Source organism: Nomascus leucogenys, chromosome 3 (assembly GCF_006542625.1).
Source record: "Nomascus leucogenys isolate Asia chromosome 3, Asia_NLE_v1, whole genome shotgun sequence".
NCBI lineage: Eukaryota > Metazoa > Chordata > Mammalia > Primates > Hylobatidae > Nomascus > Nomascus leucogenys.
In genome coordinates, this window is record NC_044383.1 from 54,931,425 (window position 1) to 54,944,978 (window position 13,554).

Sequence of the window (13,554 nt, forward strand, 5' to 3'; positions counted from 1 at the left end):
TTTCACTGTGGAAATAAATAATGAGAACTGCAAGGCTTTGTTATATTTAAGTTATCTCTGCTGTAATGTGTTTGAAGCATTTGCTGAAACCATGCTAAACTCATGGATTTGACTGGGTACCAGTTCTAAATTTTTCTCTCTGGGTTGTTATAATATTCTGGGATGAAAATTGTGGTTACTGGGTATCTTTAAAAGGAGAATGGGATTATGAGCCAAGACACATATTTCTGCGCTGTATAAACACTCAGAGCTGGCTCAGCAAAATGATTCTTTTTACTTAGGAGTGGTATGCTGCTTAAGATGGAAAAATACATGACGATGGTGCACAGCGCCTCCATCCCTAGCTTGCTAATGTTAACCCTTCTGTGGCATTATCCAGCTTTCCATTTGTTCTTTTGTATCTAGTCGAGGAGGCTAGAACATCAGAACCAGAATTAAAATTATTTATTAACTTTATCATTTTACTTTTTTAATACTGTCCTGCCCCAATTTATACCCCATTTAACTTTCTCTTATGCAGATATTTTGGTTAAAATAATAGTTGAGATAGTAGTACACATATTTAGTATTTCCAAATTAGTATCTCCAAAACTGAATTTGAAGTTTCTAAAATATACACAAATATTTGTAATGACTTTTGGGCTTCATATTTTTTTATAAGCTTATCCTTTTTTTGTATTTGTGAAGTGTGAATTTATTTAAGCAATTTTTTTGTCCAAATAGCATCCCGAAATATAAAAATTTATCTTAAAGACAATTAAGTCCAACTATTAACAGTGACAAAAATTTATCAGGGCTCTTCTCTGGATAGAATTTCTCCTTTTTAAAGTATTGTTGAAATTATACAAACCCAAGTTAAAAAAAAGTAATTTCAGACAGACTTAGGATTGGACATTTATGTGATATGGCTTGCCTTGTATGAGTCATAAAATTAAGCAAGCAACATAAAGATAGAAGGACTCCTGATATATTAGGTTAAAAAGAATGACAAAAACCGCAATTACGTTTGCACCAACCTAAATACTTTAAAAACTGTGTGTACCCTAGCATGTGACTTTATTACTCTCTTTTCCTCGATGGATCATGGTAGAAACTTTGCAAGTGAAATTATAAGTATATGAAACTTTTCTACCCATTCAGCATTTCATTTTGTTTTACTATGACCTCAATGGTGTCTTATATAAGAATATTACTCATATAATTGATGGCTGTAGCTAGAAGCCGAAAAGAAATGTCTACAGCTATTACTTGAAATATGATCTCTAAATATCAGCAATAAAGATGATTTCTACAAATCATGAACAATAGGACAATCAAAAAAATCAGAACAATCTCAAAATAGCAGTAAATGTGAAAAAATCCTGCATTTGCAAAATGCTCCAAATACAATATTAGTGTTTCCACAAAAATCTAATACTTTTGGCAAATAAATAGACAACTCCAGTCTTTCTTATGATAATTATAATTTGGTATACATTTATTTAGACCCCAGCACTTCCCCTTTTCTCCTTCATTTTCGTTGTCCTTCAAAAGTAGCAAATTTCCTGTCTTTTTCTTCCCTATTTTATCTTACCTTCCTCTAATTAATGAAACCAAACATAGCATATAGGTATATATAGGTCTTAGCAGAGAGCTTGGCTTAATCATTCTTAGCTTATGTCATTAGCTATTATAATCAGTTGATATCTTCTTGCTAACTTATAATACCTGATATTCTATAGGAGATGTTTCCATGAGATGTTCATAGAATACTTCATTAATAAACACATATTTGTTTAGTGCCTACAATATGCTAGCCAGTGTTCTAGGGTCAGGCGATATAATGGCAAACAAGACAAAATTCTTGCCTTCATAGACATTCTGGGGGGTATATAGACAAAACTTTGTAAATATAGGTTCCCGTGATAATGAGTGTTCTGAAGAAGCAAGAAACAGTAAGAGGTTAGAGAATGATTTTGCTGGTGGGAAGGCAGCTATTTTGGATACAGTCATCTAGGAACCTCTCTGACGAGGTGACATTGGGATGAAATGAGGGAGAAAGCTATTTGATCTATGGAAAGAGGGTTCCAGGCAGAGGAAACAGCATGAATGAAAGCCTTGGCTGAGGAATGAGTCTGACATGTAAAAGGAACATCCAACAGGTCTGGGTACCAAAGTGAAGGGAGTTAAATGGAGAGGGATAAAATATGAGGTCAGATAGCTAGGCATAGATGATCATATGGACCATGTAGCCCATGATAAGGAATTATTATTTTCCTCAAAATCTGATGGCAATGGGATGGGAGGCTCTTGGAGCCAAAGGAGTGACATGATCTAATTTTTCTTTAAAAAATATCATTCTGGTTTTTGTGTGGAGAATAGACTATAATGTAGCAAAATGGGGAGAAGAGAGAGCAGTTAGGAGGGTATTGGAGTAGTTTCAGGCAAGAGTCTTGGTTTAGACCGCAGTGGTTTCCATGGGGATGGTGAGAAGTGGTTTGGTATGGGACATTACCTGATTTGTCAATGATTTAGATGTTCCTTCGGTGATAGCAATTGGCAGCCTGGAAATATATAACTGAAAGACAAAAACTTGTTGCACTCTAAGGAAAACTTTTCCAATATCTCTTATGGTGAGAGGCTTATGACAGTGTAGGGACAAATATTCTATGCTTGTATTTAGATGTAGGATCAGATTGAGTTATTTAATAAGAGAAAAACCCAGTTTCTTTTTTTATTGTAGAATTTTTTTTATTATTATACTTTTAAGTTCTGGGGTACATGTGCAGAATGTGCAGGCTTGTTACATAGGTATACACGTGCCATGGTGGTTTGCTGCACCCATCAACCCATCACCTACATTAGGTATGTCTCCTAATGTTATCCCTCCCCTAGCCCCTGACCCCCCGACAGGCCTGTGTGATGTTTCCCTCCCTGTGTCCATTTGTTCTCATTGTTCAACTCCCACTTATGAGTGAGAACATGCAGTGTTTGGTTTTCTGTTCTTGTGATAGTTTGCTGAGAATGATAGTTTCCAGCTTCAACCCAGTTTCTTTTATCTCAAATGTACAAAGAATCACTGGATGAAGTTAAGGGATATATATTGAGCTAAGGAGCTGACAACAGCCTGCTGGTTCTTAGTGAGACTGAATGGAGACTAATCTCGTGGATGTTCCACAATAACCAGCTGAGATAACCAACCATGATGATATAAAACAAAGTATGGCGGTACAAGGGCAATCTTCATATGTATTTTAGTTCCATATGTATCATGAATTGCATTGTAAAAAGTGTGCATGGTCCATAACTTTTACAGTTGTGACCACAAAATTCACATCTGTGCACTGGTTTGGAGGACATGTGCTTCAGAGAGAGAGAGAGAGAAAGAGAGAGAGAGAGATTAGATTCCTTTTTATAGAAAAGCAGAATGTAACATGAATATAAATGTGATGTGTCATTTTGCTAACACCTTAGAAAACAGAACTTGTTCTCTTTCATCGTTATGTCTATTCATGCATCATTTTAGAGTATGTTTGTCAGTTTCTAATGTATGTAATTCATATTTTTCAGGGTCCATCTGGGTTGAAAGGAGAAAAAGGTGATAGGGTATGTATTTTTTAAAAATCTTACTTTTATTTTGTGTGTTAAACATTGAAGTCTAAAACTATAGAACTAATATGTTAATCATTCTCATTAATTCAACAAGGGAGACATTGCTTCCCAGAACATGATGCGAGCAGTTGCAAGACAAGTCTGTGAACAATTGATAAGTGGTAAAATTTCTTTTCTTTTTACTGTATGTATTGTTTTAAAATTAATTGCAGGAAAATGCAGAGTTTGAGTCATAAGTTTCTAAGAGATTTCTCTTTCATTTCGATAAGCTCTTGTTCTTATACATTGTCAGTTTTGCATCTGATTAAAGTTAATGATATTTTAAAGATTGTCACTAAGATAAAATAATAACCCAAGGTAAAATAATAGCAGCAAACTTAAGTACTAAGACATTACATATTTTAAGTTATGATCTTTAAGTCATTTTATGACCTTAAGGAAGGGGGCCCACCAAGATGAATTTGATCAGTGAAAGCTGATTTTGGTAGGAAACTCTCTCTTGCCTCTCTGGTTTTCACAGGCTCTTCTTATTCCATAAGGCCTGTTAAGTAATGAAGCTCAGTACCTGCAGACTGGTGTGGGCCTTAAACCCATAACTCGCTCTTTGAGAAGTCTTAATCAATGTTTTCCAAAGTGTGGTACTGAGGAACACCTGCCTTAGAATCACTTATGTTGCTTGTTAGAAGTGAGAGTTCCTGCACCATGCCCTAAGCTTAGTGAATCATTGTCTTTGGAGATAAGGCCCAGAAATACAGATTTTTCAAGGCGCCCCACAGGCAATTCCAGTTTGCACTGAAACCTGATTATCATTGCCTTAGATATACAAAAAATTGTGAAATTATCTAATTATAAAAAAGGTTTTCTTTTGAGTGATGTCACCTGGTAAATCTCAAGACTTTATTTCAGAGCCATATTAAACTTTAACAACTCTTTTATATTTGTAGTAATGTTTGTGGCTTATGGGTCAGCATTTTGTGGAAACAGTTATTTATCAGGGACCATTTTGTCCTGGATGATTAGACTGTCTTAATTTTATTTTTAGGATTCTAATTAGATTGTTTCCTAGAGGGGGTGCAGAATGGAGATGGATTTCACTAGACACTGAGAGAAAACAGTTTCACTCTCTCATCCCTCCTTTATTGCATTTCTTACTAACAAGCCTTATTTCTGCTTGTAGGTCAGATGAACAGATTCAATCAGATGCTCAATCAGATTCCAAATGATTACCAGTCCAGTCGCAACCAGCCAGGCCCGCCGGGTCCACCGGGACCTCCTGGCAGCGCAGGAGCCAGGGGAGAACCTGGACCTGGGGGGCGGCCAGGCTTCCCGGGCACACCAGGGATGCAGGGACCCCCTGGGGAACGAGGTAGGCATTTCTGGCTTCTGTGTTGGGATAAAGGAAGGAATTTGCAAATGTAGGAGTTGGGACAGGTTGAAGGCATCTGGAACGTGACCTAGGCAAACTGCTTTCACTAGTCTTATTTGGACAGCCCCAGAAGAGCTGTTAGGCAACTCATAGGCCATAGAGATCCATGTCTTAGAAAAATGGCATGGTTTTATCAGATCTCAGTAAAGATAATGCTATTTTCTGACTTTTGTCGTTGTTAATGGGAGAAACTGTATCTTGGCAAACTAAATCAGCTACCCAAATCTTATTACTCTCTGTGACCACGGCAAGAGTCGAGCAGCAACTGAATGTTCTTAGGCAGCCCTAGAGTTTTAGATCCAACTTATTTTGGTTCCTTTATTCAGGGTCTGGCACTTGTCTTATATGTTTGTTTGACTCTAATTTCATGGTATAGATAAGTGCAGTTGAAGGAAAAGGAGAAAAACAGGACTATTTGATTCCAGATATTTCAGGATTTTGGGTGTCCACTTTTGTCAAAGGAGTACTTAATACTCTAGAGAAAATTTTTCTATAATTTCTATAATTCTACTGGTTTGGCTGCTGTACTAATAGGGCTACTAAAGATAAAATACCTTTAATATGTTTTTCAATGAGATATTATAATGATTTCTTCAGGATTACTGTTCCTAATTACTGTTTAAAAATATATTAGACATGTTTGTTTGCTTCAAATAATTTTTTCCGTGCCTTGTAGCCAAATTTTTTCTTGGCCATAAATCTAGAATTACACAAATGTCTAGAAAGAACTTGGCTTAGAGAGTGAACTTCTGTGAAAAATTAGGTTCTGCTTTCACTAAGGAAATGAATTACTTGAATCAAATATTATCAGTTAAGATGAAAATTACATGTTTCCAGATAATTTTTCCCCTGTGCTTTCTCTTTTTCTCCTTCCTTAGGTTTGCCAGGAGAGAAAGGTGAAAGGGGTACTGGATCTCCAGGACCTCGGGGGCTGCCTGGCCCCCCAGGTAGGTTTGCTAGTATATTAAACAGGCAAACAGTATAAATACTGAGAGGGCACACCATCCCGAAGAGATTCACAACTTCACCCTGTTATTCTTTTTTTTTTTGAGATGGAGTCTCGCTCTGTCGCCCAGGCTGGAGTGCAGTGGCGCGATCCTGGCTCACTGCAAGCTCCACCTCCTGGGTTCACGCCATTCTTCTGCCTCAGCCTCTCAAGTAGCTGGGACTACAGGCGCCCGCCACTACGCCCGGCTAATTTTTTTTTTTTTTAATTTTTAGTAGAGATGGGGTTTCACCGTGTTAGCCAGGATGGTCTCGATCTCCTGACCTCATGATCCACCCACTTCGGCCTCCCAAAGTGCTGGGATTACATCGCTCCCAGCCAACTTCATCCTGTTATTATAGCTTCAAGCATTCTTATTAACATGGCATATGTTTTAGCAAGAAGTTCAACCTCCATAACTTCATTTTCATGTTCCCTTTGTTAAAAAAATGAAAAGTTTCTATTAGGCATTAACTATAATATTAATATATGATGAAATGAATTTTAGTGACACAAAGGGTTGCTATTTCCCCTTTCTCTTTCCTTCCTTCCTTCCCTTTTCCTTCCTTCCTTCCTCCCCTTTTCCTTCCTTCCTCCCCTTTTCCTTCCTTCCTTCCCTTTTCCTTCCTTCCTATTTGTTTTTTTTGGCCTCATAGCCTTTAAAGATGGTTATATTTCCTGTTTTTTTCCAGTAGTCTTCAATATGGGGCTATTAGACTGAGAAAACATAGCCTCACTAAAAGGGCCTGAGATATTGGTAAATTTCATTCACTGTTCTGCTAAAGCATTTTTATATTTTGGAAAGGACTACTAGATGTCTGTCTGATACATTTTGTTTACTAGGTTGTAAATGATTTCTATTTTCATTATAAGGCACATGATACCCTTGCAACCAAGGACAGCCCTATGGCTAAATCTTTCCATTTATGTTAACTATAACTATTGATCCAGAAACAATATTGCTTTGCATAGTCTGGAGGTGTGGAGCAGACGCTGCCCTCTTTTGATGGCAGCTCAATGTGGCTGCTTAACAGAGCTGTTTCCTTCAGGTGCTCTTTTCTCTGTGAGAGTGGGAGCAAACCAAAGAACTCACTGATATCTCTGGTCTGGCTGAATTTTTGCTAAATCAGGTTTTCTGGAATGAAATACTTCTGGCATTAACTCTGATGAGTCACTGGTAAGAAAGTTCCATCACACCTTGGTTCATATTGGGTATTTCTTAAGGAAACATTTTCTTACCATACAATAGTAAATTGTCTAATTTTGAGATAGTGGAGGTGCCACTTAAAGTATTGGTGGCTACCTCAGGAGTTGTATTTGACAAGAGGGAAATATATTTGTTTTAACTCCACACTAGGTCCACAAGGAGAATCCAGAACAGGTCCACCAGGGTCTACAGGTTCAAGAGGTCCCCCTGGCCCCCCTGGCCGTCCTGGAAACTCAGGTATCCGAGGACCCCCAGGTCCTCCTGGATACTGTGATTCGTCTCAGTGCGCCAGCATCCCATACAACGGGCAAGGCTATCCAGGTACGTTGTTGCCATTGTAGGAACCCCAATTCACCTGCAGTAAAGAACTTTATGGAAATGAAGTTCCTTAGGATTGAAGGAAGGTTGATTTGAAGATGTCTTGAAGATAACAACTCTTTCAGTTCTGATTATATAATAATAGTGTTTGCTACCATCGCACACATTACTTCACTGTTAGGATTGAATTATTTTCTTTTTTTCCCCATGTTTCTGCATTTACCAAATCACATCATAAACCTCCCCTTACTTCTCTTGGGACTTCAAAGCATGCTAGTAATTGACTTTTTTTTCTTTTCCCAAAGATTGGGAACAGGGATTTGTTAAATACAACTGTAAAATGCCAAGAATATGTATTTAAAAATTGTTTTGGGAATCTAATTTATAGGTAAAGTATGTAATAATATGGTGTAGACAACTGAACATAGTTAACTGTCCCATACTAGCCATGGAATTAATATTTATAAAATCTGGGACTTAATAATTGTTTTTAAAGGATTTTTAAATGAAATTCTAGTGTTTAACAATTGTAGAGGGCAGAAGTCTCCTATACTCGATTTTGTGGGATGTGAGGACTGGGGAGATAGGCTGATCTAGAAATAAGATAGTCATGCTGTGGTCAGTGGCGACCATTTCATTAGTGCACCCTCAAGCATCTTGCAAATTTTAAAAATGATACTGCTGTTTGATATGATTTGCTACTTTCAAATAGTGCATGAGTAGTTGAATATCTAAATATCTATATATCTATATATTTATATGCATAATTACGTATGATCACAAGTAATAACAAATCTTAATGTGTATTTTCATGCAACCCATTCACAAAATTGCAATTTAATTCTTTATAAATTTAAATTACCACCTCCTTATGGGATGTGAGAATAACTAAAAATATATGGATATATATATATATATATACTTTAACCATTACATACGTAGATGGATGTGTATTTATATTTTTTACTTAGTCATTCAACTTTTAAAAACTATCATCTTTGACCTGTTTCAGGTTCCGGCTAACACATTTTCTAAGTCGCCAGTGCTGCTTACAGTTTGAATACATGAAAATCCTGTTTCTGAGATGTTTGCGCACGTGCTTATTAGGAAATGAGTCTGTATGGAAATCTCACCACAGATAATGGTTAACGAACCGGGTTGACATCACAAAGGAGGGTGGAGACTCTTTACTAACTTGAATGAGACAAAAGCAGTGGTGTCAGTTTATAAGCCTGATGCATTTCAGTAATAATGTAGAAAAACGTTATTTTAAAAAAGTTCCAACACACAGCCATGAGGAGCCTCAGTTGTGAAAGAGGTGCATAATAAAACTACTAACCAGAGGAGACTATGCCATTTTAAGAAAAACAATTAACCTGGTTAAAGAGAAATGTCTTATGTAAATAATAAACTAATTGTGGCTTGTAAATGATTTGTATGTGATCCTGTCGACTAAAATCACTTAACAATTCTACAATAAGCTTCTGCATCAAAGCCTGCCGCTTGCTCTATGCCGGAATAACACCAAATGGAATCTCTTCATCTCTTGCTTGTTAGCGATGTGTCTGATTCAGGGCATCTGTCTTTTTGTTACTTTTTTGTCCGTGTCCTCTCATTTGGGTTTTGTAACTGCAATTTTCAAACCAAAGTTTAAAATCACCTTTTCTTCCTGTTTTGCTGTAGTCACTGGTGTTCCTCACCCACCAGCTGTAGCTCAGTTTGTGTGAGGTACAGCCACAGAAGATGTCATGTACTGTATATTACCTGAGGATAGTTGCTTTTCACTCCCCGAGTTCAGTTTCTAGGAGCCAATAAAACTTCCCCTCACCTCCTCATCTTTCCAAGTTGTTCTTTGAATTGAGGAGTTTGAAGGCATAAACAGTTACTTGGGGATTTGCGAAAATCCTACTTAGTTACTGCGTTTACAGTTCTTTGGCCCAGTCTCTGACCCTTCCCAGGTATTTGTGCAATGATTGTATTTACTGCTGGATTTTTGAAGGTTTTTTTTTTTTTTTTAAGAAAGTGCCATTTCATTATTTGATTATCACCAAATTATCTGGAAGTAATTGGAACATTGTAACTTATCTATTTATAGTTATGAGATTAAGACTGGAGTGCCATCACCGCGGGTGATCATTTAGCCTTTGCTGTGTGTGTGTGTGTGTGTGTGTGTGCCTTCCAAATCATGCCATAACTGTAATGTTGAATCGGACAGAGCCTTATGTGCCCGAGGGCGGGGCCTACCTGCCTGAGCGCGAGCCCTTCATCGTGCCGGTGGAGCCCGAGCGGACAGCGGAATACGAGGACTACGGCGCAGACGAGCCTGCAGAGGAGCCTCCTGAGCCCCACCGGCGCTGGCGGCGCGCCCTGCCCCACGGACCCGGGCAGTGAACCAGAGATCACGCGCCGCGCCGCGAGGCTTGGGGGAGGTGTTGAAATTCTCATTTACAGGTCAGATAGAGCAGTGTACGTCTTTTCTGAGGTGTTTCTTCCAGCGTTGCTCATCCAGGACTACCCTTTCTGATTGTAGAGAACCTTGTTTCTGCAGGAAGCCTAGCTCCAAGCACGCAGTCTGTAGACATTTTTGCCTTTGCCCTTGAAATGCTTGCAAAATACTTTGTTCACAAAAGCTACAAAGCGGGAACATGCCGTGTGCCTTTAGTCAGCACAGCAGGCAGCCTCAGTGAAACTCTGAGGTTAAGCAGTAAGTCCTGGAACCCAGAGCTACTGTGTATTTCGAGCGGGCAGTTTATCTTTTGCTATACTTATTTGCAATTCAGTTACACCACGATTCAAATAATTCCCCTCCTAAAACCAAAAAGGAGGGAAACGTCAACTCCGTTGCAATTATTTATCTTCCTCTTCTATCTCTGTTATACACCGGGGCATAGAATGCTCGTATACATCTCTTTAACAACCACAAACCTTAAGCCATGTAGATGAAGTTAGTGCATCAACGGGATACAGTTTCATATTGCCTTAAACCTCCTTGTTTTAGACACACTAACATTTATGCCAAATTGCAGATTATTCTGCAGAGATGGAATTGCATGTTTGTGTTGTATATTTAGTATGAACTTTTTTCAGAATATAATATTTCTTAGTTATCAAAAGCAGTTGGAAAACGTTTGCAAGACTATGAACATAGAATTGCTGCTTTTATATTTTAACTGCAGATTGTGAATTTCACTGCCTTATATTATTTATTTCTGAAACAAAAGAGGCATTTTTCAATAAAACTACTGAAAATTTGACATGGCATGTTTCTTTCTTTGAAGGGCCTTTTGGACTGCCTCAAGTGGTTGTTACAACAAACAAGTTCATATCCTTGGATACGGTTACAAATCTTGCTAATACTATTAAATTATGCTAAATAACTTTAGATTTTTAATGATACAGTGAAGTCATAGCAAGAGAGTGGTGAGAGCCTTAAAAAGCCCAGCAGATTCCAAAGGCTTTTTAGGAATATAGAGGATGTGTGGGTTGGTGGAAAAACAACTACGTATCCTAGGATACCCCAAACAACCAAATAATCTGTAATAACCCACATGATTTCATATGCATTTAATCACTTTTCTATACCATACTTAACCCAAAAGCATGTTTAATTGCTAGAAGGAAAATTTCGTAATGGAAAATTTTACACTAAGCGATGCCTTGCTTTTCCACTTACAAATGCAATAAAACCATTCTAAATATCAAGGAAAACAATGTAAATGTTGGTTTGAAAGAACCAATATCAATTGAAGAGAGAGGAGTAGTGATAGAAAGTTTTCCACAGAGCAAAACATCTGAATTAAGTACCTCCTGGAGACGAGGATCAAAACGAACAGATGATACATAAATGCATTACATTCAGGAGGCGTCAAGCAGGTTGCTAAACTCATAGCATTCACTTGTAATTCCCAACACATGCACTTTAAAAGCTAGAAGATACTGCTGAGACTATCCCAGTCCAACCAAATTCTTTTGCTTTGCTGGGAAGAAACAGACTGCTAATTAATATTCGAACAAGACTAAGACTCTGGGCCTTGTGATTCTTAACCTAGTTTATCACTAGATGGCCTCCCCCACTCCCATCTTCTTATTCTTTGGGCAGAAGCTTTCAAACCTCCAAGTTCTATCAGTTTATTTTGATTAGTTTCTGATTCATTGGGGTTTCTGATGCTCCTTGATGAAGAACATGTGTATCAAGAGCCTGAAGATGGGTGGGTCCTCAGCCACTGATCCAGTGGAGTCCCAGGGCCACGTGGATTCAAGACATGAAGAAATTGAACCTTCTTTCAGTGGCTAGATGTGGGTTTGATTCTTGATGTTGGCAATGCACTGATTAACCACTTTCTATTCTGTTCTGGGAACTTGGGGCCGAGGCAATCCAAACCAGGGGCTAAGCACAAAATTAATAACTAGCTGAGATGCTTGTTGTGATTTTTATTTTCATAGTATATTTACTTAATTGTGTTTGCTGGATTCTGTGTTAAAATTATTTTTATAATCCTTGATTGAGCACATACGGACTAAACAATGGGGAGAAGAGGACAGATAGTCTGTCTTTAAAAACTCACGGAAAAACTACAAGAAATCTAACATGTAGGTGCTGGTTTATTTATCCAAACTTTTTTTGAGGAGAATACAGAACAACTTGAAACACTTTTTCTAGCCTTTTCCATTTGGAAGCATTATAAGAAATTCCTTTTGTGCAATGTATATTTGGAACTAGGGCTCTCATTTTTTTTAAAAAGTAGCCTGAAATAAACGTGGGGAGAAGTTGTAGCTTTTCATGAAGTCTACAGTATATTCAGCTGTAAGGCATACCCCTCCTTCAGTTCCACAGACACCTCAAACTTAACACATCTGGTATTTATTAGGATTAACTTCAGCTGTGAGTAACAGAAAGCTACAAAATTATAGTGGCTTAAAGAAGTAGAAATTTCTTTATTTCTCATGTTTGAGAAGTCAAGGAACCAGGCTCTTTCTATCTTGCTGCTCTGCTTTTTGTGATTTCCATGGCCAAGTTAGGCTTATGGTCCAAGGTAGTTAAGAGAGCCGTAGCTGTTATGTCCATATTCCCCTGCAGGAAGGAGAAAGAGGTGAAGAATATGCTTCATCTTTTAAAGACACCTCCTGGAAGTTGCAAACACAATCTGTATTACATCCCATTTGCATAACTTAATCATTTGGCTACATTTAGCTGTAAGGGAAGTGGGAAATGTTATCTTTATTCTGGATGGCCACGTGCTGCATGAAAATCAGCTACTCTGTTACTGTGTAAGAGGGGAAATGCCAAGTGGAGGTAAACTCAAGGCTTTAGTTTTTCATGCAATGTCCAGATCTGAACATTTCTGTCCGTAAATGTAATTTTCCTCCACTGTCCCCACCAGCCACCAAGTTACTCAGGCTAGAAATTTGAGAGACCTTGGAAACTTCCTTCTTTCACTTCTCACGTCCAATTAAGTCTAGCTGATTGAACTCCTACATATCTTAATCATCTCATTACTACTCAATTTTAGGCCCTTGAGGTTTCTTGTCATGACTGTAATTCATAGTTTGTTGAATGGTCTCCCTTCCCATAGCCTTGAATCCCCTTAAAAAATGTCTTCTACACAGCCGTCAGGGTGTTTTATGTAAAATGCAAGCCTGACTCAACAACGTCTCCTGCTCAGCATTCTTCAGGTGGCATACAGATTGCCCTGCAAATCTTGACTCTGCCAATTTCCTATTCCTCCTCTCTCACCAACTTTTCCACTGGACCACCTAGAATTCCTATTCCATTATTAACAAACATCTCCAAATCCTCAGCCTCTGTAGTGAACAATCCCAGAACCTCCTGGATTGACTCTGAAAATACTGCAGAGAGATTTTATGCCTCCCAAAGCTGGTAGGTGGGGACATGTCCTCCTCACTTCTCAGTGCTGTTTCCAGACCAATAAGTCTTCCTCCTCCTACAAAAAGCCTTTATCATTGGAGGCTCACAGCTAACTTCACATCATTATAACCTATTTACTTTGCAATGTAGTAGCTGATTTT

General features: G+C 38.1%; 1 protein-coding gene across 1 annotated transcript in view; it reads left to right on the forward strand.

Moving 5' to 3' along the window:
• The window catches only part of COL12A1 (collagen type XII alpha 1 chain), a 121,816-nt gene extending 111,035 nt beyond the window's left edge, over positions 1-10,781 (forward strand). Inside the window, exons 61-66 of the mRNA XM_030809319.1 lie at positions 3,550-3,585; positions 3,686-3,752; positions 4,769-4,957; positions 5,896-5,964; positions 7,360-7,530; positions 8,540-10,781. Of these exons, the coding sequence (XP_030665179.1) occupies positions 3,550-3,585; positions 3,686-3,752; positions 4,769-4,957; positions 5,896-5,964; positions 7,360-7,530; positions 8,540-8,550 (543 nt within the window). The 3' untranslated portion in view covers positions 8,551-10,781. The remainder of the gene's footprint in view (positions 1-3,549; positions 3,586-3,685; positions 3,753-4,768; positions 4,958-5,895; positions 5,965-7,359; positions 7,531-8,539) is intronic.
• The last annotated feature ends 2,773 nt before the right edge of the window (positions 10,782-13,554 follow it).